Genomic DNA, 13,895 nt, shown 5'->3' with positions numbered 1-13,895 from the left:
ACTGCGCTGTGTAAATCTTTATGTTCTAAACTCAACGCATCGTGTAGTGTGTGTTTTTGGTTTTGTTGATTTTTGCATCTGAGGCTTTGTTTCTTTTCCTCTTTCAAAAGCTTCAGTAATACTCTGTAAGGCAAACCAGTGAAGCTCGAATGCATCCCACAACACAGATGACCTACTTTTCCAGTGCAGCCAAAAGCATACATTCATCCATGTAAAATTCCTCCATTACTCTCTACGCTGCATGTAGCTATTTATTCTGGTTTGTCGGAAGTCTCCTGGAACTGATGTACCGTGATATAGTAAGGCAATCTAAGTCTTTGTTCCTCTTGAGAAATGGTGGAGTGGATGTGAAAGACGGCTGCTGGCACAAATAAGAGCTCTATGGGAGGAAACACTTGACTGCAGGCGGAAAAGGTGCTTTAATAGGGACTGGCTGACAGAAAGGCTATAGCAAACTCAATAGTGTGGTGTACAATAATGCAAAAAGTTATGTATCCTGAATGCCCAATAATAGTTCACTTTTGGACTTTAATTGAAGGAAATACCAGCTTCTTTTTTTCTGCCATTTTGTGAGTTTTGAATTCTCTGGTTTATCATCTTTTTTTTTTTTTAGAGCTAGTCCATATTGGAACAAGATGAAGGAGTTTGGCAGTAAGACATTTTACTATGTCCACTAGCTGCACAATGATCAGTAAAGTAGGATTTGGCAAATGAAAATATAACACAAGATGAACTAAAGCTTTTCACAGACCCACTCCAATGAAAATGGTGTTTTGGAGGATGTAAGCTAGTGGGAGAGAGTACAGAGCAGAGGCCTGCAACCTTCAACTCTGAAAGAGCAATTCTGGTCGATTTCAACCCAATATGAACCACAAAGTCTTCCTTCACCCTTTAAAAAAAAAAAGATTTGTATTTAGGGCGGCCACGATTAGTCAACTAATCGTTGACTTATCAACTATTAAAATAGTCGGTAGATAATTTAATAGTCGATTAGTCGTTAATTTATATTATATGGAGTGAAGTTAAAAGTTATAATGGCATTCTGCTAGATTTTTGGACTATTTTGTCATTTATTAAGGTTTCTTGGGGCTAATTTGGAGTTTAGCTAATATTTGAGCTACATGCTAGCTATTTTGGCTAATTTAAGCTTTTTTAGACTAATTAGGAGTTTAGCGAATATTTGAACTACATGCTAGCTGCTTTGGCTAATTTATGCTGTTTTTTAGTTTTTTAGGCTAATTTGGAGTTTAGCTGATATTTCAGCTACATGCTAGCTATTTTGGCTAATTTAGACTTTTTTTAGACTAATTTGGAGTTTAGCTAATATTTGACCTACATGCTAGCTATTTTCTAATTGAGACTTTTTTACGCTACTTTAGAGTTTAGCTAATATTTGAGCTACATGCTTGCTATTTTGGCTAATTTAGGCTTTTTCAGTTTTTTAGGCTAATTTGGAGTTTAGCTAATATTTAGCTATATGCTAGCTATTTTGTCTAACATAGGCTTGTTTCAGTTTTCTAAGCTAATTTGACATTTAACTAATATTTTAGCTGGCTATCAGCATCCGCACATTTAGTTATCAATTTCAGCATCTTCAGCTGTCATCATTTGCATCTTCAGCAACCAAATACGGCTTACAGCATTCACATTAGCATTATCGCAGGTAATGCTATTTATCTAATTTTTAGTTAGTTTAAAGCTAATAATGGTTAAGATGTGTGCTTTACATCCAGTTTGCGCACGACCAGATTAGCCGACTAATTGGAAAAAAAAATGAATCGCACCTCTTGGATCAGCAGTTTTTCTCTTTCCCTTCATTGGGTTGGTTTCCCACTTATACCATGGTTATTTACAAAATAAATAAATATTCAATCTGTTTTTAGTGCTTTGATCTTCTTCTTTTTTTTTTTTTTCTCAAAAAGCAGAATATTTGATCCATGGTCTGGCGTGTTGTCATGTCTTATAAATTTCCCTTTGTAATTATTCTCAATTATTAAGTGGTCAGCAAATACTATTAATAAATAAAAAATTAATTGCAATTAATCTTTATTAATTTTGCCCCAGGTTTGCGATTATTTTTTTTAATCAATTCCTGGCCCTAGAAAATAGCCTTTTTTTTTACTTTTGACTGAAGTTCCTTTCAAAATAAAAGACAACCAGTCAAATACGATTATCTCAATGCAGCAAAAGTAGTAGCAAGTGTAATGTCAGCAGAATGTCTACCAGAATTTTAAATCTAGCAAACCAAAATGAAATCAGAACTAATTAAGTGATCCCTGACATTTTTTGAACACACTAAAAATTCTTTATTTTTTCAAAAATAGAAAATTCACTTTATACTTTGGAGTGCCTTAGTACTGGTTGTGCTTATTGACATCTATTTATTTATTTATTTTAATTTGTAGTACAGAATAGGATGCACAAAAATTAAAAAATGTTGTAGTTCACCTTGAGATGCGCACTGTTTTTAATCGTTAAAGTTTGAGTTAGTTGACTTTTTTCCCCTTTACAACTTTCTCACTTCTTATTTTATAATTATTTTTTAACATTTAGTAACTTTTTTTAATATCATTTTTCTTAAATAAAAGAGCCCGATGTGCCTCCGGACCTGCAAGTTGCAGACCGGTGTTATAGACAAAGGCATGATGGGAAATTAGCTAAGCCCTAAAATGACAGTTATTTTGATTTTGGCTAAAAAGTGCATAATCATTATTAAAAGACCACTGGGAACACTTGTACAATAGATCAGTTGGAGTGGAAAAAAATAAATATTCACCAAATTAACTTAAAAAAGACGTCTTTTTGGGTTGTTGCTCACAGAATTCTGCATTTGAAACAAACTCCTGTAAACAACAATTTTCTCCCAGTAAAAACGCATTTAGCTTCCCTGCAATCACTGCTGCATTCACACTCGCCTCAGTCATACTTAATCTGTAAACGCACAGCGGAAATCTCAAAGCTGTGCTGAGGCAGGTACATTCACTTAAACATTTGCAGTGCGCCTGCTGCAGAAATCTCCATGCCTTCTCATAAATTCACAAAAGCCTCACCAACAAAAATGCAAGCAGCTCGGTTCCGGACTTTGCCAATGCTGCACTTTCACTTCTGCAGTTTAGTGTGCATGCTCGTGCACACGCTGTACTGCAGAATTAAACACATCATCTCCTTTTGGAGGAAATGCTTTAAATGAACTATGAGTTGAGCTTTATCTTGGAGAAAACAGAGATCCCAAATTTATTTGTAGTTATTTTCACATATAAACACTATTTGCATCATCAGTGTAAAAAGTGTCATTTTGTCATTTTCTGACTTGAGCAAAAAATTTATTTATTTATTTTTTTAATTTACAGCTGCAAGACAAATTGTTGTAATCTGATAGAAGCAGCGTGCTAACCGTCCTCTAGCAGGACAATGTTTTCATTTTTCTGGTTGGATAAGAGCTAATTCTGCAACATAAATCGCTTCTCATTTGGTTTAAACTCAGAAAGCTGTAAACAATAATTTTCCTGTTGACTGCTGCTAACATTTCCCAGAACACAACCTTTTTTTTGGGAAAATGACACGCACCTAAACGTAGAAACCGCAGACAGGAGATCTGTTTTTTTCATTCCAAACTTGATTTTTTTTTTCTCCTTATTTTTACTTTCTTTAACAAAGGTTACAAATGACAGAATATTTTTTAACAACTATTTTATTTTAAACATTTCCTTTGGAAATTGGCTTGAAGATAAAGTGCAACTAAATAAAAACTGTAAAAATGTTTGCAGAACAATACAGACAAATATTACACTCATTCAGAGCACTTTTGGTAGCAACAGCCTTCAAACTGATTTTCAAATTTTATTTTTGACTCACCAGTTAAGTTGGTCAGTAGATTAATGAAAATCTAAGTATATTTTTACTGGACAAATTATTACATTATTTTACTATGAAATTTACACGAGTGTTATTTAAAAATGTATGAATTTATTTTCAGCTCAAAACAGTTACTAATAGTAGAAAGTGGATTAATGCATGCTGTTATTATATTTAAGAAAATACAGTTTTCTTTAATGCATGATGAATTAATGTTGTTGTATTTGTCTTTTTAGGCCCCGGGGCCGGATCTGGCACTCCGGGTAATTCTATCCGGCCCTCCAGATCATTTTATTTTATTGTTGATGTTATCTTGCACTTATTTCTATTTGTATAATTTTGACAAAATATATTTTTATGGAGGGTAAAATATTGAACTTCATTTAAGGTTTAAGTTTATTTATTCGTAAATGATATTTCTACCTTTTCATGTTTCAGCTACATGCTAGCTGTTTTGGCTAATTTAGGCTTATTTCAGTTTTTTAGGCTATTTTGAAGATTAGGTATTATTCCAGCTACATACTTGCTGTTTTGGATAATCTACGTTTTTTTTTTTGTTTGTTTTTTGGGGTAATTTGGCATTTAGCTAAAATTTTAGCTGGCTTTTAGCTTCAGCATTTTCAGTCATTACCTTCAGTGATTTCAGTTATTAACTCCGTTTTCAGCTATCAGCTTCAGCATTTTCAGTTATTAGCTTCAGTGATTTCAGCTATTAACTCCAGCGTTTTCAGCTATCAGCTTCAGCATTTTCACTCATTAGCTTCAGTGATTTCAGCTATTAACTCCAGCGTTTTCAGCTATCAGCTTCAGCATTTTCACTAATTAGCTTCAGTGATTTCAGCTATTAACTCCAGCGTTTTCAGCTATCAGCTTCAGCATTTTCAGTTATTAGCTTCAGTGATTTCAGCTATTAACTCCAGCGTTTTCAGTTATCAGCTTCAGCATTTTCACTCATTAGCTTCAGTGATTTCAGCTATTAACTCCAGCGTTTTCAGCTATCAGCTTCTGCATTTTCAGTTATTAGCTTCAGTGATTTCAGCTATTAACTCCAGCATTTTCAGCTATCAGCTTCTGCATTTTCAGTTATTAGCTTCAGTGATTTCAGCTATTAACTCCAGTGTTTTCAGCTATCAGCCTCAGCGTTTTTATTTATGAATTTCAGCATCTTCAGCTATCAGCTCTAGCTAAATTCAGCTTACAGCATTCACACCAGCATGTAATGCTATATATGTTAATGTTAAAAAGTTACGGTTATATTTATCCACCTCGTCTTAAAACATTTTTTTGTGCTCTTCAAAAATGTCAGAGAGAAAAGTGCTTTGAGTTTAGTTCCACTTGCTACTTTTACTTTCAATCATGTAAATTTTTTGATTATTGATTATTTAATATTCATAAAACGATTCAGAATCACTTATGGATTGTTATCGATGAATCTAAAATCTTCTTTTCTCAGTGAGTGTATGTCTGTGTGGTCCTTCCATCATTCAGGATGTTCTTTGCTTTCACCCACGTGAGTCTGTGCAGAACTAAGCAGGAATAGATGCTGGATGGGTCCAGAGCTCGCTCTTAAATGTATTGTGTCCTCTGAGACGCATACCCCATGAAGCCCATTGATACAAATTTGCATCAGCCCCCTTTTGCTCCAAACTTACCTTAATTTAACATCAGTCATTTTTTTTTTCTTGTAGCTGGATATAAATTCAGGCGTCAAGGAGTTAAGAAAGCCGTTCTTATCTACTCCCTGTTGAATGGTGCTGTTCTCCCTCAGTGTAACGTGACTTATCTTGGCCTGCTAGTAGTAATTAAAGTTCTCAGATCAAACACATCTCTGGAAGTCAGCTGGCAGTGATGTTAACGGGGTTGTTTGGAGAATGGAACACAGTTGGAGTTACTTTATTTTACTCATCGTAGAAATAAATCACACTGACTTTCTGTTCACAAATCCTAAAAATGTTAAGATTTTTTTCCCTTTGTGTGAGTAATATTTTTTAGTGCATTTCTGTGTGGATTTTCAAAGTAAAAGTAGTAGGTCTTTCAGATTCAAGTGTTTATTTCTGTTTTTTTTCTAAATGCACATTTATTCCGTATTCATGATTCACATTAATCCAAGTGTTTGAAGGACATTTATTCACAATCAAACTAGTTTGTACAAAATTTCTGCCCAAACACATTCTAATGAATCTTTATACCACTCTAAATGTAACTCAATCATTTTTTTAAATTTTATACTTGTAGTGGAAGCTGTATTTCTTTGCTTGTTTGAGATTTGTTTGTGTTAGGAATCCAATGATTTTTTTTATTACTAAAAAAAAAAAAAAAACTTCAATTTTTTATTTAACTTCAGTGTTCCTTTAGAGGTTCCACAGGTGCGCAACAGTAATTAAACAAAAAAAAACGTTTTTTTTCCTAAAAATTGCAGTAAAAAAATGTTATATATACATAACTGGTGCGCACCAGTTATTAATAGTAACCTTTTTTTCTTAGTGGAATTTTTTACTTCAATTTTATTATTTAACTTAAATGTCCTTTTAGGGGACGTATCAAAGTCGAGGCCCAGGGGCCGGATCCGGCCCTCCTGGTATTTATATCCGGCACTCCAGATCGTTTTATTTTATTGTTATTAAAGGCCCGATGTTATCTTGCATATATTTATAATAGTATAATTTTGGCAACATATTTTTTTATGGTTTGTAAAATATTGAAAGTTATTTAATGTTTAGGTTGATTTATTCTGGAATATTTCTGCCTTTTCATATTTCAGCTACATGCTAGCTGTTTTGGCTAATTTAGGCTTTTTTCCCTTTTTAGGCTGTTTTGGAGTTCAGTCAATATTTCAGCTATATGCTAGGCTAATTTAGGATTTTTTCACTTTTTTTAGGCTATTTTGAAGCTAAGCTATTATTTCAGCTACATACTAGCTGTTTTGGATAACCTACAGTTTTTTTTTTTTTTAGTTTTTTGGGGTAATTTGGCATTTAGCTAAAATTTTAGCTGGCTTTTAGCCTCAGCATTTTCAGTTATTAGCTTCAGCATTTTTAGCTATCAATTTCAGCATCTTCAGCTATCAGCACTAGCACCTTCAGAGGACAAATTCAGGTTAGAGTATTAACACTAGCATTATCGCAGGTAATGCTGTATATGTTATGTGAAAAAGTTACGGTTTTAAAAATGTAGTTCTAGAGTCTTAAATAAATGTTTATCCTGTTCGACCTGCGACTTTAGGTGTATTTTGGACCCTTCTGCGAGTTTGACACCCCTGCTCTAGGGGCTCCGTAAACATCTTTATATCAGCAAAACAACTTTTATATAATTATTTCAGTTCCTTTTTGTCTGTAGATGTCTGCATATCGAGTGTATTCAGATAAAAACACATACAGATTATTGTTTTATTTGGAAACTAAGAATATGTAAATGTTTAAAAGCTTTCCTTCTAAGTGGCACAAGAAAAGCGGCCAGTTCACTACAACAACTTTCACAAAGAATTACAAGGCTCTCCTTTCTTTTTTTCCCTCGTCCTGTTCATGAGCGACCACTTCCCCGTAGGCTTGAAATATTAATGGAAGAGTTTTATTCTTGTGTCAGGAAGGTGACCTTCAAACGGGCCTGTGTGCTTGCAGAGAGACCGATATTCCGCTTTCCTCCAGCTACCTTTTCCACTTAAGCCGTGCCTGTGGGTCAGGAGAAGCTTTTCCAATGTTCGTCTGTTTATCTGACTAAAAGCGAGCGCTGAAGTTACAGGCGGTAGAAGAAAGGAGTGAGGAGCTTTAAAAAGTCCCGTCATGAATCATTGTGTTCTAGAAACATGGCGATTTAAATTCAGGGAGAATCTTTTTCATACATTTAAGTCCAACTCCAATGAAAATATTGTTTTTTGGTGTTTTTGTAGCATTTTTCTCATGATGGAGGACAGATGTAAAGAAAATTCAGATTTTCCACGATAATCATAATTAAAAGACTACTTGTAATGCTTTTACAAAAGATCTAAAGATAATTGGAGTCAAAAGTTAAAATAATCAAAATGAGTGTAAAATCACTTAAAATGTCTACAGCTAGCCTCTTGTTGCTTATAGTTCTCAGTGTGAATCTGTTATTGGAAATGTGAAAGGGTGACTCGGCCGGGCTCATTCGCTCCATTAGGCTGGAGCTGGCCTAATGCTTGTTGGCAGGGCCGGGTCTGTGTGATGAGAGGCTGTGTGGCAGCAGGAGAGGAGTGGCAGAAACTCACGACAATTTTGAAGAGCGGCTCTCTGCTGAAGCAAAAATAACACAAAACTTTGTTGTTATAAAACAAAAAGGTGGGCAGACTCTGTACTAACATTAGTAACCTCTTACAGGGGCCATATCATGATTTTCTTAGTTCTTTTAAAGTGAACAATATCCATATAAATGATCATATATTGCCTTTGGAACAATAAAAAGATATTTATGAAATATGACTTACTTTTCGAACTCTTTTCATACCCGGAAGTAAAACAACTTGATCTCTGAGGCTCCGCCTATCCCTCCTGAGAGCCACCCATTTCATGATATCAGCATGTCACACCAAGGAAAAAAAACATCAGTTTAAAAAAATATGAATGTATATGCGGTCCAGCCTGAGCGTTTATTCCCAAAATTTGGCACAAACAGAATGGTGATGGGATCATTTTACTGTAAAATTCTGTCAAAAAATGCAGACAACACCAGATGAATATTTCAGGATTTATTGAAATGATGAAAATGTTGTTCTGATTAGTTCTAGGTGGTAACTTTTTTTGTTCTCCGTGAAACATCATTATTCTACATATCAAAAATCCTTTGATGCGTACCTTTCTGCCTTTGCTCATTAATCCATGTTCAAACTAGTTCTCCCAATTCGTCACTCAGTTTTTCCACCAGGAAATAGTCTGCTCCCTTTCTCCACCAAGAAATAGTCTGCTCCCTTTCTACACCAGGAAATAGTCTTCTCCCTTTCTCCACCAGGAAATAATCTTCTCCCTTTCTCCACCAGGAAATAGTCTGCTCCCTTTCTCCACCAGGAAATAGTCTTCTCCCTTTCTCCACCAGGAAATAATCTTCTCCCTTTCTCCACCAGGAAATAGTCTGCTCCCGTTCTCCACCAAGAAACACCCCACTACCTTTCTCCACGCAAAAATTGTTTTCTCCCTTTCCTCACCAGGATATAGTTGTCTCCCTTTCTCCAATGGGAAGTAATCTGCTCCTTTTCTCCACCAGGGCATAGTCTGCTCCCTTGTTCCACTAGGAAATAGTATGCCCCCTTTCCTCACCAGCAAATACTCCACTCACTTTTCCACCAGGAAATAGTCTACTTCCTTTCTCCCCCAGGATATGGTCTGCTTCATTGTTCCACCAGGAAATAGTCTGCTTCCTTATTCCACCAGGAAATAGACTGCTTCCTTCCTCCACCAGGAAATAGTCTTCTCCCTTTCCTCAGAAGGAAATAGTCTGCTCCCTCTCCCCTGCCGTCTTCCTTATATCCCTTCTCTGCTTCCGTCGTTCTCGGATACGTTCGGGATCCATTTCAACATGTCGTGCAGATTTCTCCCGTCAACTTTCTTCAGTTTAAACGCTAAAGAATGAGTGTTTCTTGGCCATAGCTAAACTGGATAACAACACAGTCTGCACGACTGTGCACGAGCCGGGGGTGGGGGGCTCTCCAAGATAGCTGATCACCGCTAGCTTCACGGAGAAAGTGTTAGCTTGGGGGTGGAGCAGACTCAAAGTTTGGTCCTTTCCTGTCTGCACTCTTTGATTTCTTACATTTGTAATGTTTTATTGACACTTTTGACTCAGAAACTGAGATTTTGTATTTTATATATATTAACTTTCAAGACTTTAAGCATAAAAATAGTTTTCTGTAAATTAATTATGCTATGTTTATTTTTCCAACAGGTGCTGGGGAGTCTGGGAAAAGCACAATTGTAAAGCAAATGAAGTAAGTTTCATCATCTGTCTGTTTCTACTAAATGTGCATACTTTTAATCCTGATTTAAGTAAGAACTAAACACTTCCGACACATAGTGAAAGCTCGTAAAAGCTTCATGTACTTGTTTTTGGTAGATTTATTCAAAGCAAACTAAAGGTAAAACAATTGCAGAAAATAATCAGAACATTTTAGGATTTTTTTTTCTTTGGGTCTCATAACACAAAAATAAAACATTTTTAAAAATCATTCTTAGAACAATTCATATGTATATTAGGTCAGAATAAGTTATTTGACATTGTTTGTGATGCATAAATGTTCCTTAGAGCTCGATTCAGTCTCAGAAAGCTGCAGCGCTCCCACATTATTTACTGTTTATTAGACATTTATAAAGACCTTTATGAGGACGCTGCAGTTTAACATTATCATGCAGAACACCCGCTGTAAAGTTGGTTATGGCAGCTGTAAATAAAATGAGCTGAAACATCATTTTTCAGCACTTTGTGCACCTCGTTCGCTATTTAGTAACAGCAGATGTTATCAGTTAATTAAAGCAACATTTGACATTCATACATTCATTACTGAAAGACGGAAAAACTGTCGTTCTTTTTCAGCTGTTATAACAACATAAAAAAAAAATTGCTATAAAAAACACAATCCGATCTAACAGGGAGCTGTTATTGAACGGAGCAGGAAACACTGCTGGACGGTCGGGCAGAAACTCTCTGTATCAGGTGTCGCAGTTTTCCTTCAGTCGTTTTGATCTTCCTGGATCACGTTTCCTGCATGTAAGATTTGATCAGATCCCAAACAACATGAAACTCTAGGTTTTTTCCATTCTAACATGTAATTATCAGCAGATCGTCTCGGTTTTAAAGTTCAGCTGACTGTATGTGTGACACTTTGCTGTGTTTTACATTACATACTAAAATATTCAGTAAAATAAATGTTACAAAATATAAAAATATGTAAAAATGACAATTTAATTTGATGATAAGTTGTCACCACAAATCATATTGAATCAGCTATAAATCATATTCTTCAATCAATAGATGTTTTTTTGTTTTTTCATTTTTTTTATTATTTTTTGCAACTGAAGATTGTTTACTTTTTTTTTTCAAATTATTTTTTGACTGAATGGATTCAGTGATTCACAATGTGACTTATGATAAAGCTCCACTCTGACAACAATAGTGTTTTGGTGTTTTTAACACGTTTTTGTGGCATTTTTCTCACATTTGAAGACATAATAAGAAAAGTACGATTAAAACTGCATTTTTAAGTATTTCAGATTATTGTGAACCAGAAGCAGACGAATCAAATACCTTTATAAACGGCGTCAATCTACATTTGGCTTCTAGAAGCTCCGCCCCATTCGTATTCATCCACTTGCAAACAAACAAATCCATGAACGTCTTTGCTTAAAGCTTAAATCTGGCCCATTTTTGTTGCACCACTAATGTTAGGTTGGTGGTATAATGGGCTGTAAGAAAGTGGAGAGTGTAAACAAAGGGATGATGGGAAGTTAGTGCTGACTTACTCTGAAAACATTCCCGTCCACAACTCAGAGTTTAGTTTCTGATGAACTACTGCTGCTCTGCCGAAATTATGTTCTATTTTTTTTTAATTTGGCTTAAAAATGACATAATCATGATTAAAAGACCATTTAGAATGCTTTGAAAATAGATCAAAAGGTGAATTTTATTCCATTTTGGACACATTTCACAAAACTAAGGACTTCCAAAGGTTGAACTTAAGTAAAAAATGTATAATTTGTATATTTAAAAAGAAAACAGAACATTTTTTACAAAATGTGGGACATAACTTTACAAGAAAATTGCTCCATGAATCAAATTATTTAATTAATTTGATCATTAAACATTAATTTACTTTTACATGCCAGTTTAAAGTTCCTTATGACGTCACACTTCAGTTTCAGCTGGAGGGTTTACATCTCTGAGAACTCCTCTAAAAACATAGTTTTCCTAAACCTCTTTGTAATTTTCACGTCTGGTTTCTCTCAGGATCATCCATGAAGATGGGTACTCAGAAGACGAGTGTAAGCAGTATCGAGCGGTTGTTTACAGCAACACCATCCAGTCCATCATGGCCATTGTTAAAGCCATGGCCAGTCTCAAGATCGACTACAGCGACCCTGCCAGGACGGTAAGAGACCCAAGCACACAGGAAGGGTGGTTTTTTTGTATAGTAAAGTTACTTCCACACACCCATCCTTCTGGAGTTCTTTCACCTTAACCATAATCATGGTGTAAAGATTTACAAGCACAGCCCGGTCATAGTGTTTCCCTCTGTGTGAGAATGCAGAAGTGGGTTTGCTTCAGCCGGAGGATCTCCTTCAGGCTAAAACATGTTTTGTCAGCAGCATCCTGCAGTTGTGTATCCAGGACAGACCGTGGGGTTTACAACACTCCATCCCACCTCTGAAGCTCAAAGACTGCAGTGGAGTTTCTAACCTCAGTCTGGGCCAAACTCAGCTTGTTATCTTTGGAACAAACATTTCTCTTCCTCAGCAGCTTCTCAGATCCACTCAGTGAGCAAAGATCATTCCAGGGCTGGCATGCCTCTGGGAACGCAGCTCTGCCTTCTTCTCTTGGCAGTTCCTTTTCAGTCAATAACACCAGGAAGCTTTGTTGGTAAAACAAACGCTGGATCATTTGGATTCCAGCATGCACCTGTTCACTGCAGCTTTTTGTTATCAGAAGAAACATGGATGTTGTAGAAACGGGAACAAGTCTGAGGACAAATATTCTTTCCTGTTGTTGTAATAGATAAAGTCTGATCATCTTTTGTTGTAAAAGTGTTCTCAGAGGTCTTCTAATTATGATTCTGCTGTTTTAAGACAAAATTAAAAAAAACTGTCATACTGTAGGATGAAATTTTCATTAGAAATTCCCCTTTGAGTTGTAGGTGTAACTGTAAACCGTCAAAGTTACTGCCTAAAATGTCCTTTACACTTTGACGTCCTACCCTGTGTGGGAGGAACAACCACCTGATTTTCTGGGCTTCATTTGTTGCCATATCATGGAAAACATGGATGATGTTGAACTTGGATTTATATGTTTTGGAGAGTTTTATAGAGGCACCGGAAAGCAGATCGTCCTGTCCTGGTTCACCAGATCTTTCAGAGTCTCTCCTGGTGCGGTTTACTTCACGCTTGCAGCGGGAGCTACGCCTGGATGACGGCCATTTTAAACGTTACTTCCATCTGTCTGTGGCCCAGTTTGAAGAATTTCTGTCCCACATTAACCTGAGAGGGGAGCAGGGCCTGGGCATAGGCGGCCGCCTAGGTCGCCATCTGCTGGAGGGTGCCAAATTACAATGATTATATATACATTTTTTTTTTCTTTTTTTTTTGATAAGCAGTTTGACATACCACTCATTTCCTGTAATAAAAATGTAATTAAAAAATGTAAATTAAAAATGTAAATTAAATAATTCAAAAGTTTGATGCAATCATAACGCGCCCCTCCCTTCCTGTTGCTGCTGCTGTCTAAGCTGAGTTGGGGCGAGGAGATGGCCACACGGTGTTGCCGCTGTTGGTTCTTCTTTAAAACTTTAAAGGGGCCCTACCATGAAAATTCAACTTTTTTAGGTTTTAAATGCATTTTACTGTTCAATCTTCACTATAAAGAACCCCAAAGCGGCATTTTGATCCGTTTATGCATTTAAGAGTAATCCTCTAAAAACCTGTGCTGTCTGTAGCAGCCCCTCCCATACCCATGTAAACGAGCGGTTGGAAACGTGCTGATGTAAGCACGATGCCAACAGCTCCCTCCAGGAAGAATCTGCTCTGACAGGCTAACACATCACTCAATTTCTCCACTGAGCTAGTGGTGATCAGAAAAAAAAACTTTCATTTTAGATGTAGAATACCGTATATCTTCTAGTTGTGTCCCATCTTCAATAAATTCCAGCTCAAAACAGGTGTTTGTACTTTATGCCGCACTCCTTTAAGCACAGCATAATGCAGTATTGGTGAATGTGAATGCAGCATTAGTGAGAAGCAACCCCATGTAATGTACGTTTAGGGGAGAATCCTGATGGGTTACACAATGGAGCAGAAGACTGAGCCCCAAAATGTGCACAAACTAACTTA

At 36.1% G+C, this 13,895-nt stretch overlaps 1 protein-coding gene across 2 annotated transcripts in view; it reads left to right on the top strand.

The window, feature by feature from the left end:
• gnai2b (guanine nucleotide binding protein (G protein), alpha inhibiting activity polypeptide 2b) overlaps positions 1–13,895 on the top strand; it is a 51,769-nt gene that overhangs the window by 21,521 nt on the left and 16,353 nt on the right. For both annotated transcript variants that reach the window (XM_024270248.1, XM_024270249.1), the window contains exons 2-3: positions 9,748–9,790; positions 11,803–11,944. In XM_024270248.1, the coding sequence (XP_024126016.1) occupies positions 9,748–9,790; positions 11,803–11,944 (185 nt within the window). The remainder of the gene's footprint in view (positions 1–9,747; positions 9,791–11,802; positions 11,945–13,895) is intronic.

Source organism: Oryzias melastigma, linkage group LG5 (genome assembly GCF_002922805.2).
Source record: "Oryzias melastigma strain HK-1 linkage group LG5, ASM292280v2, whole genome shotgun sequence".
Lineage (NCBI taxonomy): Eukaryota > Metazoa > Chordata > Actinopteri > Beloniformes > Adrianichthyidae > Oryzias > Oryzias melastigma.
Note: the sequence above shows the minus strand (reverse complement) of the source record. Positions and strands in the feature narration are given on the sequence as shown.